Here is a 16,697-nt window from a genome sequence, read left to right as displayed (position 1 = left end):
TTTGCGCTGCTTTGTTAAATCACAGTTTTTGCTCAGGACATAAGATCTCCGTGAAGTTTGTGTTTTGTTCTATGTACATCTTAGGGACACAGCAGGGAAAAACACCATTGCTTAGCACATTAACAAAACTTACACGTGATGAGAGGTTTGACAAAATACCTGTATCCTAAGTTATATACAGCTCTGGAAATCCTCTCTCCTTTGACTGCTAACATGGTACTCCCCAGCCACCCAATCTGTTTGCTTTCTACACTGAAGCACATAGGATACACTGATAGACCAGCTTGAGCAAAGAAAAGGTGAGCTTTTCCAGTTCCACCTGTGATTTCAGAATCAGGCGGGACGGGTCGCTGTGTGGGCTTTAAACTAGCTGTCCCTGACGAGGAACACGCGAATCTTGCAAGTCCTAGCGGGGTGGTTCCCCCGGTTAGGTGTGAAGATGGTGTATTCACACTGGGGAGCAAGGTGTTCTCCCCAGGTGCGCTACGGTGTATACTCCCATATACAGAAAGCGTGTGTAGAACTGTGTACTCTGGTGGTCGATGCGTAGCTTGTAACGTAGATCTGCGCAATTCTCAGTTTGTTTCTCCTCCGATAACAAGTCCACCTCGGAGAGGAGCTCAGCTGACCGTTGTGATGGCTGGGCTCTTCCCACCTTCCTCTCCTTCGGCCCCTTCTCCTTCCGCTTCCACCTGGTTGAACTTACCCAGCTTTTTCAAGCTCTCCAGCGCAGCTTTCAGAGTGTCCTTGAGGCTGTTCTCCAGGATCCACCCTTCGCTTTCGCATTCGGGGTCCTCGGGGTTCGGGATGCTCTCCAGAGAGGTGTGCAGCAGGCGCAAGCCGGCCATCACGGACATCTGGGCCATGGGAAAACAGAGAGCGTCAGGCAAAGCTTCACACCCCGCTCCGCAGCCTCCCTGCCCCTGCTGTCCGCAGCCCCGGCTGGTGTGTGAATGGAACACCAAAGGCACCAGGTACAGCTCACGGGCTGCGGGGATGCTCCTGGGGGGAGCAGATCCTGAGCAGCCTCCCCCTTGAGGTGGTCAGGAGGGGTGAGGAGGAGCTGGCAGGGGGTGAGGGTGTGCATCAGCGGGCACCATGGGGAGGGGGGCACTTGGTAAGCAATGAGTGGATGCTCCTTCCTTAGGAAGGAAGAAGGTGCCGGCTGCTGCGTGGCTTTGTGTGCCCATGGCACAGGGGCATCCCATGTACCCCATCCCCCGGCCAGCACCTCATGGGAGCTGCTAAGGAGCCCCCTGCTCCTGTACAGGGGTCTCATGTGTGACTGTTCATATGTGTTCACATGTAAGCTCTTCACATGTGCTCATATGTGAGCTGTTCGTACGTGCAGCAGCCCCCTGGAGCACCTGCCACCATCCGCTTGCTTTTAACTCTCCCTGTTTTTCCTTTGACCTCAATACATTTGGCAAGTATATTAATGTGGTCAAGGAGATGTTAATGAATCAGCACCTGTGCAGAAGAGAGCAGCACCAGGATCTGAGCCGTTTGGTTTTGGATAGGGATGTGCAAATAAGGAAACTGAGGCAGCAGTGACCTGAGCTCTCACTGGCTCCATCTCAAGTGAATCTCCACTTTTGACACTGTATTGACCAATCCCAGCAGCCCTGAATGAGGCTTTTCCTACTGTATGGAGCTGGTGCAACACTGCAAACCTGCCTCTGGAGAGAAGGAATGTTCTTAGCCAGGCTCCTGCCTTCTAACACCATGCAGAGCATCCTGGCTCCCACTGTTGTTGTACTTGGGAAGCAAAGGTATTGATCTGTGAAATGGATCAATAAAGAAAAGGCAGTGCCCAGAAGAGGCAGCTCAATGAGGTGGTGAGGATGGGGCAGCAGTGAGGCTGGTTTAGTCCTGCATGTGATGGGTGAAGCTGAGATTCTTATGAGTCTGCTCCCAAGGAACAAGGGATGGAACAAGAGGAAACAGCCTCAAGCTGCACCAGGGCAGGTATAGATGGAGCTGAGGAACAATTCCTGCCCCAGAGGGTGCTCAGGCATTGGAACAGGCTGCCCAGGGCAGGGCTGCAGTCACCGTCCCTGCAAGTGTTCACACAGCGTGGAGACGAGGCCTCAGTGCCATGGGTCAGTGGCAACATTCCTATGTGGGTTTTGGACTCCTGGGACTCCTTACGGATGCGCTCCCATGGACCATTCGTTAGCCTATCGGCCCTGGTCTCCTGCTTGTGTAGGATCAGTGCCTCCAAACTCTTGGGAGACCGAAGCTACCATTGCTTACTCTCATGTCCATGTTTCTTTGCCTTTACCCCAGACCAGAAAGGGAGAAACATTGGTCAAGGAAACAAGCATCATCAAATACACCCATAGGAGTCATCCTGTTTAACATAGGAATGCATGATTCACAACACCTTGGTCCTCAAAGGAGTTCTCTTGGCCCTGAGAATGGAAAGAGTCTCATTTTGTTGTGGGTCTTACGATGACTTAAATCAGTTCAGACCCTGTTCTATAAAAGTCACAAGAGGTGACAGATCTCATCACTCCAGTCTCAGGATTTAAAGCCTTTGACATCTTCCTTTCTATCCGAATCCCAGTTTTGCTGCTCTCTGCCACGGCTCTAATATCTTTCCTATCAATAGCTGTTGCAAGGCTTGGACTCAACATCTGACCTCCACATTGCTCTCCACTTGTGCCACCTCACTGCAGGTCAGCAGGAGCGTTTCTAGTGACTGATTTACTAAGTCCCACTGTTTGACAGCAAAATCAGCCGCGCTGACTGCTCCCTGGCTGGCCCTAAGGCACTGAGTGTGGTTGTGTTCTATGAAAGGAAGCCGCTTTTGGGTCCCTGCAATGAGAATCCCTAAAAGCAGTGCAAAACGTATGGGGTTCTCATCACCTCCACTGACCGGGGCTTGCCTTCTCTTCTGGGTGAGAGAGGCCAGGAGGTTGGAGACACCTATTAGTAACTCAGTCTGTCTCTTACATGAGAGAGGCACAGAGCCTTGGACCATCAGTGCTGCTGAAGTCCTGAATGAACAACCCCATGCTGGGGGTGCCAGGCTGGAGGCAGCTCGGTAGTAAAGGGCTTTGAGGTCCTGGTGGACACCAAGTTGAACATGGGCCAGCAAATGTGTCCCCGAGGCATGGAAATGGAATGGTGTCCTGGTCTGCATGGAGCCAGCAGGTCAAGGGGGGTGATCCTTCCTCTCTGCTCAGCACTGGCACTGCTGGAGCAGTGCCCAGTGCTGGGTTCCCATGGGCAAGAGAGATGTGGGGCGTAATGGAGGGTTCCAGCAAGGGGTCACTGGGATGATGAAGGGGCTGGAGCAAGTCTCCTGTGTGGCCAGGCTGAGAGAGCTGGGAACGTTCAGCCTGGAGAAGGGAAGCTCCGTGGAGACCTCATCAGTGCGTGCGGAGGCCTGAAGGGAGGATGCGGGGCAGACGGAGCCCAGCTCTTTTCAGTGGTGCCCAGCGGCAGGACCAGAGGCCATGGGCACAAACTGAGACACGGGAGGCTCTGTGGGAACACCAGGAGGGTGCCTGAGCCCTGGCAGGGGTTGCACCTCCCGCTCGTGCCCATCGCCCTCTGGAGCTCAGTGCTGGGCTCCCCCCCGGTACCCATGTGGGATGGATCTCGGGGTCCTGGCCACTGCAGCGGCCGTAACTGATGAGAGCCACGTGTTTATAGAGATGAAGGACCTGGAGCACCTCGGGAGCCAGCCTCTGCCCCCCTTCACTTGGGAAAGGCTCCATTGAGGGCACCCTTGAGCCCGCATCTCCTCTTGGCTGGCCGAGGCAGGTCAAGAAGACATCGAGGCGTGCTCCGCTTGACCTTCTGCAGCGGAGCCCATCTGTTTCCCAGGGTTTAGCCTGAGGCGGCTTAGCTAGAGCAGGGGTGATCTTTTTTTGTCGCCCTCATGACCGGTTGTCACTCACGGGAAGCCTCCAGCTCCTGCTGGTGCAGGCAGTGTGTGGGTGATAACGCAGTGCCAGGAACAACGACTGCCTGCGTGGTTGGGCTCCTTTCACAAACAGAGGGTTTGATGCTTCCAAAGAGGGTTATTCTTCCTCACACCTGATGGAGAATCATTAAACCTTCCTTGAGGGCCATGCACCCGTTTGGCACCATTGGGTTTCAAGTGGGGACTAAAGCAAAGTCTGCTCCCTCCTTCGGTTCTTCCCTGCAAAGGCTGGCTAAAAAGCAGAGGGGGTTTGAGACCCAAATCTAGACCCTTTCTGGTGGAATAGCATCAGGCGCTATCAGACATCAATATTTCAGAGGGCCCACCGACCCCATAGCCCAGGACTGTGATAGTTCTTTAAAGCTTTGCCCCAGGAGGCCTGGGGACAATCTCACCTTCTGTTTTGAAAGGGATGAATTAAGACAAGAGAAGATCTCATTTCTCATCGTGCCACAGGCTGGGGAAACCTGCTGGGTGCACTGTGGAGCATGGGGAATACAGTACTGCGGGTTTATTGCTGATGCTGATGTATCACTGCCACGACCCTCCCGCAGGCCGGCAGAGCTGGGTTACAGCGGTTCCTGCTCACTGTTTGTTGCAATATTAGCTTTTCTGTGCATTTTCCCCCTGAGTGTTTTGCATTCCTTTTGACTTCCACACACAGCTGAAATTCCCCTCCCTTCAAGACCCTTTAGCTTGAACCTGGGCTAAGACACGAGCTCCTCTTTCTTTCCTAACTGGAGTAACGGTGCTACGAGGAGGTTCTGCATCTCCTGCCATGCAGAGGGGTTATGTTTGAAACAGCACAATGCAAAGTAAGTTTTCTTTTCAGTTCATGGATTATTTGGGTCTTTCTTTCCTGAAAAGCATCTTTATTCCTGGCAGGTTGTAGCTCAGTGCTTCTATCAACACACAGGCAGGGGCAGGATGTGTTTTCCTCCCATGGAATGAATGCATTTGGGCTCCAGTGCCCACAGACCCTGCACTGGGCAGTACTGGCACCTCTTTACAGACACGATAAAATTAATCCACCTGCTTCACCTAGACCACTTCTTGTGACTGGGAACAGTGGTGGGGCTCATGGGGGACCTTCGACCTGGGCACCATGCATGGCCCTGGGGCTTGTTTTCATCAGCACATCAACCCCTTAACTGCGCTTTTTGTCCCACAGATCACTGCCATCTTGTCCTGATGCTCTGTGCCCCTCGTGGTGACACGTGTGAAATGAATGCATCGGCCCAGCCCTCGCTGCTCAGCACCCTGCACTGGGCAGAAAACCGATCCCTTCCCCTTTATGCAGCGGGATGCTCAAGGCTCTGGCCCCTCGCTGAAGGGGGGTCTGTAACCTCAAGGCCACCCCACGCTTTCCAGCTGTGCCTTTGAGCATTCAGGCCTGCTGCAGCTGTTCGCTATGGGATGCTCTCTCAGCCACACAACAGCACCAGATGACTCCAAACAGATGTCACCTGTAACCCCGAAAGCTCCGGAGCCCCTGCACGGAGCCGGTGCTGCAGAGGGGACAGGGTTACCTCAAAGAGCCAGACGAGGAGGACGACGGCGCCCATGGAGCTCATCATGCTGCTGTAGTAGTGCAGGAGGGCTTCCCGGCAGCCGCGGCGCCAGAGGTTGAGCTCCTCCGTCTGGTAGTCGTAGCTGTAGTGAGCGGAGTTGTTGGTGACCTGGTACTGGATGCAGGGTCTCGGCGAGCTGGGGTTGCAGCAGCTGAAAGGGACACCGTCCACCAGGTACCTCCCGTCCACGTTGCTCTTGATGCGGCTGCGGGCAAGGGCAGAAGGGAGCGTGAGAGCACACACAAATCTAAAGCCAGACCGGGGCAAACGGGAGATGCCTGAGGTGACCTGAGCTTGGAAAAGGACCTACAGCAGCTTTAGGGCCCACTGTATCCAGCCAAACCACGGATCCAGCAAACCGAACAGCTTCCCTCTGATAATAGCTATGCATTTATCCTTGGCTTAAATACCAGCCACATTAGCAAGGTGGCCAGTATTTAAAACATGAAATGGGCTTCTAAACTCCTTGGAGGAGCTCCCCAACTACTGTTGACTTGAGACTGCGGCTGCTCTCCATAAACAGCCATTTAGTCTGGTGCTTTAGGAGATGCTTAGATGCGACTACTTAGGAGGCAGTTACTTCCACTGGCCCTGCAAAACAGACCATAGTAACAGGACTGCAGCTCTAACAAATACCATTTTGCTTAGGAAATGACAGCATGGAGAGCCCCAGTGACCTAGAACGGTGACAAGAGAATCTGAGAGTCACTCGCAGCTTTCTACATGGGTATTTTAAAGCTGCATCACAGAGAGGTGATGGCAACAGCCTGGTGAAGCAACATTCCGCTTTGCAGCCATGACCTAAATATATCTAAGCTCCAAATGCAGTTGAGGTTTTATCTCTGGATTGAAGGTATACTCGGAGTTGGGTCTAATTCGCACGGATGTGTCAATGCTCCACCAGTTTCAGACAGAGCGGGTCAGGTCTTTGCTCTGCAGATAACACAACAATCACATTGCAGGGGGTGGACTTTCCCTGGGATTGAGGAGATCTTTGCTGCTGGCTTCCAAAGGGCCCAAATATCCTACCAGGAATGTGAGCAGAGAGCATGCCCCACTGCGTAGCTCAAACCTGGAACTAACATCCATTTGTGGACTTTTAGTGCCCTATTTCCTGCCTCAGTAGTACAAAGAAATTGCTGGGAGTCTCAGTCCCAAACAAGCCATCAGTTATTAAGGACACTATAACCTTGCTTCCTCTCTGTGCTTTGCCCTTCCACTGCTGCTGGATTAAGTTACAGCCCTCAAATCTCCATATAATGCTGGCAAGGTGTTCTCAAGCAGTTATTTATACCCGCGGGCATACCTCTGCAGTGCAAATACTCCCTTATTAAACAGCAAATGTATTTGTTACAACCTCCCAGTGCCATAGGTTAAGCCTGGAGCAGTTTTCACTCTCAAGACCTGACTCTGGATTGCAAAGCCAACCAGACCACCCAAGTGAAAACAATATGCAGAGAGACACCCAGTGAAATAGCATTTACACAGGCAGAGAGTGATCCCAAGAGAGACACAGCATTTCTTCAGCCACTTGTAACATAGGCGGTACATTTAAGAGGCAGACTGCTTGCAGCTCATGAGGCCCTTTGTGCAACCCCACGGTATGAACTTTAGAGAATGATGGTCCCAAAGAGCTTTGAATAAGGACCTCTTCCCCCAGTGCTGAATTGCCTAACTAAAAGGTTTGGGGTATTTCTGCTCAATGCTGCTTCTTCACTGCAAAAGTTCATCTGTTCTCGTGCTTATTTTTTCCCTGCGCTTACAGCACCTAACCTGATTTGGAGATTACTGCCTCTTTGGGCACTGACATCAGAGCCATTAAGGTGTTCCTGCTCAACAATCTGTTCTGGTTTGCATAGAGGAAGCTGGTTTTCACGTCAGGTTTCCCAAAAGTAGGCACAAGGATACCCACAGAACATGGCTTTACAAAGGAGAGAACTTAAAATGCATTTGGCGCCAGGGGATGCTGCGTAAAGGTAGAACATCAACGGGTGCTGATGCTCAATCTCTTCACAGCAATCCATTGAGGGAATAGAAAATGAAAACTCTACACCTTGAGGATTCAAAACGCAGGAGTTATTGGCAAGGCACTCCTGGTTCTATCCGTTTCCATGGGACTGATGGATCACCAACATCTAGGTGGAGTTTTAACAGTGGTATCAACGGAATATAGCCAGGAAAGCCTATTTTTAGAAACTTAATAAATTGCATTGAAATCTGCTTTAGGCTTAGAGAAGTTCTGACGCTTCCCTGTTGATCTGGGGAGTACGTATGCGTGGCTCTACGGAAAGGCTTTATAAAGAGGTAAAAGACAGTAAAAAATATGATTTTTAAGCCCGTTCACATCACACAGAGAGTGAGAATTGCATTTTGCTGCTTTACATTTTATGCCCTGGGGGAACTTGGTTGGACTTAATGCTCTGGAGGGTCTTTTCCAGCCTAGTCGATTCTAGGATTCCATGAGTTTGCAGGGGAGGAAGCAATCTCACCATTTGACACAAGACCCCTCCAGTCACTGCCTATGGGTACGTTTCTTTAGCGTAACGTTTGTCCAACAACACTACCAAAGGTGCAAACCCCACGGAGTCACTTACTCTTTCACTTCTTTGGAGCTGAAGTCCAGGTATCTGTTGCTGATCCACTGGATTTCGAACCAGTCTTTGAAGCCATTGTTCCCACAGCACTTGAACTCGATTTGGAGCATGTCGATAGTCTTCTTCATGAAGCACCTTCCCGGGGTGTCTGTGTCCCGGTAGAACTTCATGCCGTTCTTGAGCCCCTGGGCCAGGGTGCTCTCCAGAGAGCCCCGCATGAGAAAGCAAATCAGAGCAACGAAGAAAATGAGAATGTTAAAGAGGAAACAGAGAGCCAGGTAAGGTCTCAGCAAAGGCTTCCACTTGGCAAATTTAGCGGGATCCAGAGAGTCGTAACAGATTTTGCCAGCAAACCCATTGAAGGCGCAGGATAATATACCCATCAATATCAAGGAATTGGGCACAAAGTGGCTTTCAGAATTGTCCATCACTTCGCTTCGCTTCCGGAGCTCGATTTTGAGGAACAGTCCCATGCTAAACACAAGGATCCCAGCAAACACCGAAAACCAGTTCATGAGCCATAGTCCCTGGGCTAGTTTTACCCTTTTCTTCTGGCTGAATTTGACTTTCAGCAGCGCCATCTTTGTAATGGGAGACGTTGGAAGGTTTCACAGCCTGGACCCCTCTTCTCGGCGGAAGCTGCTTGAGGAAAAACCATTCAGGCACTGGAAGAGACCCTGACCAGCTCAGCGGGAAGCAAACCACTGCATGGTCCTTCCATCCCGGGCTCCCCACGCCGGGGATTCAGGCAAGTAAAATAACGCAAAGATCCCAATGGGTAATTTCACATGAGTGAGAAAAACCCGGCAACGGGCACCTCCAGCTCTTGGTGGTGGTGGTTCCTTCCAAGCAAAGGAGAAACTGTCCCAAGGGTTCAGGTGATTTGCTCTGGATCTGCAAGACGTCACTCTAATGCCTTTAATCATTTGATCCAATTTGGAGAGATGTCTGTCAACAGATGAGTGGAAATAATCCCTCATTTTACTATTTAGTAGATTTGTGCTTCCTTATGATAGGCTGGCTGGGCACAATATGAAAACCCAGAGACATAAAAAGATCTCTGTGGCCAGAGGAATCCTTTGGGGAAAAAGGAAGAGGGCTTGAGGTTAATAAAAACAAAGGCTGTTTGAGTATAGCAATACACTTCCCCTTCATGAAGCTGATCTGTTCATATCTACAGTCAAAACCACCTTTTCAGTCCTCATCTTCCTGTGTTGGCTGACTCGAGATGCCATCCCCTGGCTTATGTGTTCTGGAAGGAGGTATGCGTGTAGTTGACAGTGACCTGAAAACCCTAAGCTTGGCGTTTTCTACTTATTCCCATGGCTTCTGTCATCTCCAGGGCATTCGTAGGAGGGAAGGAGAAAGGAAAAGTTCGGGGAAACTCTGCTTTCACACCGTAGTGGGCAGGAAAAGAGGGATGGAACCCCCTCCTGTGGTGCTGGCCTTCCTCCTTCCGCCACACAGCGGTCCAGGCAAGCTCTCTGCAGGGCTTTAGGAGCTTTGCTTTGCTCCGCTCGCCCCGCAGAGGCGCAGAGCGGTGGGGACAGTCCTGTGCTGGCTCACCGCAAGGAGAGTTAACCTCAGGCACACCCTGCAGGTGTGGGAGGGTGTGAGAACACACTGCAGGTGAGGAAGGAGGGGAATGGGAGGCTCTGCCCAAGCCAGGCTGGGTGATGCTGCTGCCCCAGTACCTGGGGACATCCTCTTGCGGCTGCTGGCACCGGGAGCAGCAGCCCTTGAGGGGAAGGTGGAGGGAGCAGCCCAGGAGGAAGGCAAGCGTGCAAGGTGATAGTGATTAAACAATAAGGCACTGAAAGCCAGCCCGTTGGCAGTGTGCTGCCGTGAGTTACCATGGATGCTGCTCGGCTCCCATGTGAGATTCAGGAGCTCTCTCCGGCAAGGACAAGGCTATGGAGCTGCTGCTTTTTTCTGTGCTAAGAGGGGTTTTGTGATGGAGCTTCCCTGGCTGGCCAGGGCAGGGCTGCAGTCACCGTCCCTGCAAGTGCCATGGGTCAGTGGTGGCCTTGGCAGTGCTGGGGTAAGGGTTGGACTGGGTGAGCTTAAAGGGCTTTTCCAACCTGGTTGATTCTGTGATTGCAGTGACCTGGGGAGCAGCTCATAGCTGGGATGTTCCTAAAGCCGGCCTGGCTGCTGGCATTGCTGCTGCCTTGCAGGCACAGGGTGCGTAAGAGGAAAGGAGGAAGGCAGTTGTCCACCAGGGACTGTTCTCTCTGCTTGCCATGAAGTGGGTGAGAAGGGCTGTCTCTGGTACGGGGTGTTGTGCAATAAGCTGTAATAACATCCCTCCTGGTTTCTTGCCAAAACAGCCCATACCCATGCAGTGCATGTCACGGTATCTCACTGAGTCCTCCGGGGTTCAGCTAGGAAACGTAGTTTGGAGGAGGGTGCATTTTACCTGACAGCCTGAAGTCAGTTCTAGACAAATGAACCTGAAACTATTTCCTTTCTGGTCAGTGATGAGAGAGTGGAGCTTTAGTTACAGTGAAAAAGAGCTTTCCATCGGGACCACAGGGATACGCAGTGAATTATGTCCTGTGGTGCAGTTAGTAGGACAAGAAATAGTAAACCTGCCCACAGCAGACGTAAGCCTGGTGCTGCTCTGGATACAGGGAAGTCTGTATTCAGGAGCACAGATGAGCCTGGGTATCTCAGTAATTTAACATCCAGATGTCCATGATGAATCGGGTGCAGCAAACCCATGTTATTGCGTGCATGAGGGTGTTTCCTGTTCAATCAGGAGTAAAATAGGGAAAGAGAACATGCAGCATATGCTTCAGGGCTCATTGGCCCCTCCAAATCTACTCTTCTCCTTAAGCCAAGGTAACAGGAGGGGGTCTCATAAATGACTCCTCGATGTTAGTGTTTTCTGGGGGATGATCAATGATTCACCTCACGCTCAGAAGGGGACACTTGGGTACCAATTAGACCTCTCAGACTTCAGGTGACACCTTCAAAGTCATCACAGAGAGGGATCAACACAACCAACCCATCCCAGATCTGGAAAGCTGTTGCTTATTGAGGTGGTTTCAATAGTGTGATAGCAGCGGGGGACATGGAATCACGGGATGGATGGGACCTGCAGTGGCAAAACGTCCCCACCTCTCAAGTTAGCTCTCACCATGCTGGGAAGCTTTAAGGGGGATTGGTGGCAGTAGTAAATCACACGCTGTGCTCTCAGGCATCCTTTGAGCGTGAAGTTAACACGTTCCAAAGAGGGGAGTTAATGCTTCCCACTTATTCCAGCCAGGTTTCGCCTGGGTGTGCTTTTCCTCTTGGCTGGGATTCACCTTTAATGGGGCAGACTTACTTTTGCTTCCTACCTCAAGTAGGAAATACTGCTGCTGTTCTATAGCAGACAACCTAATTGCTGCAAGGATGTTTGAGTTAATGGTCTCCTTGAAGGCTGCCCAGTGAACACGGGTGTGTAAGTAATTCATCTGCTATTCTGGAGAGAAAAGTGTTAGCATAAAATACTGAAACTACTACTTTGAACTCACCGTGAATGTGTTCAAATAGCTTTGACCATTGCTAAAATATCATCATTTTTATGGGTAGCAGTACTGTATTGACAGCTTTCCAAAAAGCTATGCCTGCTAACCCAAATATAAACCACAAACCTACCACTTAATGCTAAGAGGGAGGAAAAAGCTGGGTTTAATGCAGACAGTTCAGTCTGGCATTTGCCATAGAGCCTGCTGCCCAGTGCTGGACCAAGTGTTATTGGGAATATAAGGTATAAAAGGCAAATTCCCTTTATACAGGTATGTCCTACGTACCTAAACTACAGAAGTGCTATTAGCTGGTACCAAAATAAACCCCTAGCCCCATTTTTCTTTCATGCTGCTCTGTGATATGAAACATGCGGCTTTCTTGGGTTCATTTTGTTTCCTTTCCTCAGAAGTGGTTAGGTTTCATGGCAAGAGTGAGGATGTCTGGGTTCACCTGTGATAGGAGGTTACTGTGTAGAGATAGGAGGGGGTTTTATGCCCTGTATCTCGTGGTTTTGCTCACATTTGTAACCATGTGGTGGGTACAGGGATGTTCCTCAGGAGCAACGTGGTGAGATGCTTACCACGTTGTATGATTAAACAAGTCTTATTGATGACTTCCTCCTTCCTCCTATGTACAGCACTAAGTTGGAAGGCTGCTGTGCCTGCAGGTCTTGAGGCTGGAAACAGAGGCAAGTCGCTAAATTCACTGCTGGGGCTGTTGGACACATGGGGAAGTTGACTTGGCCTGGCTCCTGTGGCTCCTAAACTGCACCATGGCACATGGGGAGAGGGCATTGCATGGCTTTGCTCTGGGTAGCTCCCAGCATCTCAACCATCGTTATCCACGGTGTAATATGTTCAGAAAGCACCTTTATTTCACCCTCAGGATGATCACTGTAAGTATTTATTTGTATATTATGCTACTACTACTACTATACTATTATGAGTAAGTATGATTGTGATGCCTAGGGTGTAGTGTTCCCTGCTGAAACAAAAGGGAACAGGGAAAGTTATAAATCAATGTTTGCACTTGCAGAAACAGGGAAGAATTACGTTGGGAATTGAAAGAAGCTCACAATGGTTATTACTGCTGGAAAACAGCTCAACAGATCCCCCAGGGAGATAAACCAGATGCTCATGTGAATGGAAATGCTGAGGTTCTGCAAATTGCACAATTTGGGGTTTTTTCTTGCTAGCTGTATCTTTCCTGGCTTTTTACAACATGGGCACAAGGTCTCTTGTGCACATCCAGCGGCTGTAATGGGAAAGCTATGTGGAAAAATAGGCTGGAGACATGAGAGGTGGGGAGTGCCTGATGGAAAGGGGGCAGAGCGGAGGTGTGAAAGGATGGTGCATAAAGGAGGTAAGGAAAGGTACTTGTCTGTAGACAGTTCCCAAATGCAACAAGTCTGCCCTCAGATAGCACTCTCTTATGTTGGGAGAAATCTACCTGGATAAAAGTAGCATGCATGTGGAGGGTGGGTATCCATGCACAAACACTCCTTCCACGGGAGAATGTCTAAGTATTTGGTAACATTTGAATCAGTTCCAGGTAAAGCCACTAAGGTTTGGTCCTTGTCTATGTGTAGCTGCTGCTTACATAGAAAGAAACTTTAAAGGACACCCCAAAAAACCCAAACAAAACCCCCAAAAGGACACCTTAATTAAAAAAGTAGTAATAATCCAAGCCCTCAAAACCATAATGAAGACAAATGTGCGTGGAACTGTGTTCTTCATGTAGTTCTTAGGTGTGTTTTCACACAACTGGCATGGCTAGAGCCTACAGCAGAATCTATTTAAATGAAATAGAGAGAGAATGCAAGTAACTCCATTTGAATTCCTGGTATTCAGAGAAGCAGGGGTCCAGCATAGGAAGGAAATGCCTGGACTCCATTGGGAACCTGTTGTGATGGATGTCTGGGTAGGATGGTGGCCTTGCTGCGTGCAGCAGCAAAGCTCTCTGCTGCTTCTCTGGGGACAAGCTTTGGTTCGTGCGACCTCTCACAGCCACCATCAGTGCCGATGCTCCGAGCTCTGTGTGGTGCTGGGGAATGGGCACAGTTTTCTGCCATAGGTTCCTTACGTGTTTTCTTGCACAGACGGACTTGCAGCACTGTGTGCAGTGCTGGTGTCCTCAGCATGAGAAGGACACGGAGCTGTTGGAGCAAGTCCAGAGGAGGCCATGAAGATGCTCAGGGGCTGCAGCACCTCCCGTATGGAGACAGGCTGAGAACATTGGGGCTGTTTAGCCTGGAGAAGAGAAGCTGTCTGGGGATTTACTGTCCCTGAACACACTTGTTCAATGGGCTCCTCTGAACAGTTTTCTCCCTTGCAGCATGTTGTTAGCCCTCCCTCCCTGCTGCACGCTGTGGGTCTGCAGGGAAGGGGACTTCTGCAGGCTCTCCCGAGCAGGTTAGGCACAAAAGAGCCCTGGCTCCTGGCCTAGAAGAGGCTGCCAGGCGTTTTCTTGGTGTCAGCATTCCTTATTGCTCTGAGGGAAGCCTGAGCTTGTGCCGCCCTCCTTCTCCAAGCTGAGATTAGCAAAGACAAAGCAGCCCTGAGCAGGCTGCACTGAGCCTCCTTGACCCAGGGGAACAGAGACAGCCGGGTACATCTCCTCAAGCCAGCTGTGCACAGACTCTGCCCAAGCTCCCCTCCGGGTATTCCTTGGATGCAAACTCCAGAAAGGGAATTCAGGAGCTGGCAGCCTGCTGCTGGCAGCGCAGGGCATGCCATGGCCCTCTCCTTTGCTCCCTTTGAAGGAGGCTTCCTTCCGCGAGAGGTTTCAAGTCACCTAGAGACAAGATAGCAGGGAATTCCTCACTTGTTGAAACCAGACACTCTCAGTAAAACTATATCATCCCTTCCATAGTCAAGATACGGGTTTTGAGCTGCTGGACAAACAGCTTAAGGCTCACATGCAGACGGGAAGCAGTTTCTTCTGACGCCTTGTCAGTAGAGGCAAAAGGGACAATATGAAGCTACTTCCAGTCTGTCCACGTTTAGCCTTTACTCTCTGTGGTTCCAATGAAATAATCAGACAAATTTTATAGTCCAGACCTGCCAAAGGATCCCAAACATTCAGTTTCCAAAATGTTAATTTTGGGAATCATGTGTCAACATAAAAAGAATTCTTTTTTTGCATCTAGAAAAGAGATGCTAAGAAATTAAAGAGCTGAGATTTTAAATTGCAGGTTTTAAATCGGCAATTACAGATTTACAAATCTGTAATTTAAGTTACAGGTTACATATCTGTAAGTACCCTGTAGAACATTTATAGACGCAGAAACTTACTCCTACCGTGCCTGTAAATACTCCTGTATAGATTTGATGAGTACATCACAATTCTCCCTTCACCTGAGCTGTCACTTTCCACTAGATCTGACTGGAAAATGGACTCTCAGATGAGTGGCTGCACTTACAGGATACCAGCTAATACTCTCTCACACACAGGGCATTTTACTTTCTTCCTACCTGTAAGGGCCTGCAGAATGCCAGGCTTGTAACACGGTGAGTAACACATGAGCTGTCTGCACTGGCGATGGCAGGAGGGCCACAGACAGCAGCCTGCCTGTACTGGTACTGATTGTGACTTCCTTTTCCATATGGATTTTTAATGAAAGAATAGTTTAGTGCTGTTGAAATAACCTGATGGAAATGCTCAGGCAAATCTCTTTCTAAGAGACTTCAGTACGTTGCAATTGCTATACTGCTAGAGGCTATGGATATGCTAGCAAACCTTTCCTAGTGTGTAACTTGTGTTCACATATGTTTCAAAACTGTTTTGACTTTCTCCTAGTGATTCTCCAGTAGGGAATTGATGTGTGCAACCGTGTGTGTGTGTTCAGAGCTATAAATCACACACAAGCATTTGCCTGAGCACACTTTTGCAGGTTTGCTGCTCTCAAATGGGAGTTTTCTTGTTCCATGTCATGCTCGAGACCAAGATTCAGTTACCGGTTTTGTATGACAAAGGTAATGGTAAATCTTTAAGTGTGAGTAATCGTCTGGAGCACCTTTGGCAGCCTCCTCTAAGTCATGTTCCTGAAGAGTACTACCTGATGATTTTGGTTTGACAAGGTTAAGGACTCAGAGGAAAGAAAGGAACTGGGATGTCAGTACCTGACCTCTGACAGCTGTCACGAAGGATGTGTTTTGGGGCTGAAACTGAACTCTAAATTCCCTTTAGTCACGCTCTGTTTATTCAGGCAATACTGCATGCTGTGGACCAACAGCTAATAGAGTTACATGCCAGTTGGAAGTGTACGGAGCAGCACGCATCTCTGGTATCTGCAGCAGTCTCTCCATTTCTAGACTTGCCAGTGTCTACCAACACAGTAAGTGAGCTTACATCTGCATAGCTTTTGGCAGGCAGAACAGAGGCATTTCTGTAATTCTTACAGGATGCCCATTTTGCAATCCCAGTGTGCCAAGGGGACTGATCTGTCACTACGAGGGTATGCAGAGAAAGATTACCCTCAAAGTTCTCATCACATTCCTTAACAAGGCATTACAAATTACGTACATGGAAGCAAGACTAAGGGTTTTCTTTAAATCATTTTATGACCCTGTCGATGCAAAGAAGAATCAGTGAAGGGACAACTGAAATCAGAGCAAATATATTTGAAATGCAAAATTCAGTTCAGTCAAAATGTATACATTAACAGAAGAAAAAGTTGTGAAAAAAATATACAAAAGTTCCCTTCTTCCCCCCCCTTTGAATTAAATATGCTGAAGACCCCTGAAAACTCAAACCCAGTCAAGCCCTCAAATGAAGTTTCAAGTGCTTCTCATGGCAGTAATGCAGTTTTGATAGTTCAGCCAGTGTTAATTTTGTTAGAGGCACATATATGACATACATACAGCACAAATATTTTGCAGTTTTAAAACAGAACTCTAAGCTGATTATTGCAATATGTCACAAGTTAAGGAGTGGTTCTGGAAACCTAGAACTACGGCATATGCTTTATGTAGGGAGAGTGGTCACCTCACCATCGCCAACAGGGCACTGTAAAAACACTGCATTCCACGCTGCTACTTTTTTATTTAGCAGGAGAGAAGAAATGGGATTTAAGTCACA

At 49.4% G+C, this 16,697-nt stretch overlaps 1 protein-coding gene across 1 annotated transcript; it reads right to left on the bottom strand.

Annotated features, from left to right (window-relative positions):
- Positions 1-315: 315 nt before the first annotated feature.
- On the bottom strand, positions 316-8,832 carry PRPH2 (peripherin 2). Its single transcript, XM_061348293.1, has 3 exons — positions 8,103-8,832; positions 5,467-5,713; positions 316-857 (listed from the first exon to the last, which is right to left on the bottom strand). The coding sequence occupies exons 1-3, from the start codon at positions 8,681-8,683 to the stop codon at positions 621-623; spliced, it is 1,065 nt and encodes a 354-aa protein (XP_061204277.1). The 5' UTR covers positions 8,684-8,832; the 3' UTR covers positions 316-620.
- Positions 8,833-16,697: the final 7,865 nt, after the last annotated feature.

This window comes from Neopsephotus bourkii, unplaced genomic scaffold (assembly GCF_033783945.1).
Source record: "Neopsephotus bourkii isolate Nb327-2 ecotype Australia unplaced genomic scaffold, CSIRO-AGI_Nbou_v1 NB_354, whole genome shotgun sequence".
Lineage (NCBI taxonomy): Eukaryota > Metazoa > Chordata > Aves > Psittaciformes > Psittacidae > Neopsephotus > Neopsephotus bourkii.
Note: the sequence above shows the minus strand (reverse complement) of the source record. Positions and strands in the feature narration are given on the sequence as shown.

Excerpts from the sequence above, each read along its gene's own strand:
- PRPH2 (XM_061348293.1), bottom strand. The coding sequence starts at position 8,683 with ATGGCGCTGCTGAAAGTCAAATTCAGCCAGAAGAAAAGGGTAAAACTA. Across the intron at positions 5,714-8,102 it reads AGCTCCAAAGAAGTGAAAGA|CCGCATCAAGAGCAACGTGG; the intron begins GTAAGTGACTCC and ends CCTTGCCCGCAG. Across the intron at positions 858-5,466 it reads TCCTCGTCTGGCTCTTTGAG|ATGTCCGTGATGGCCGGCTT; the intron begins GTAACCCTGTCC and ends CCCATGGCCCAG.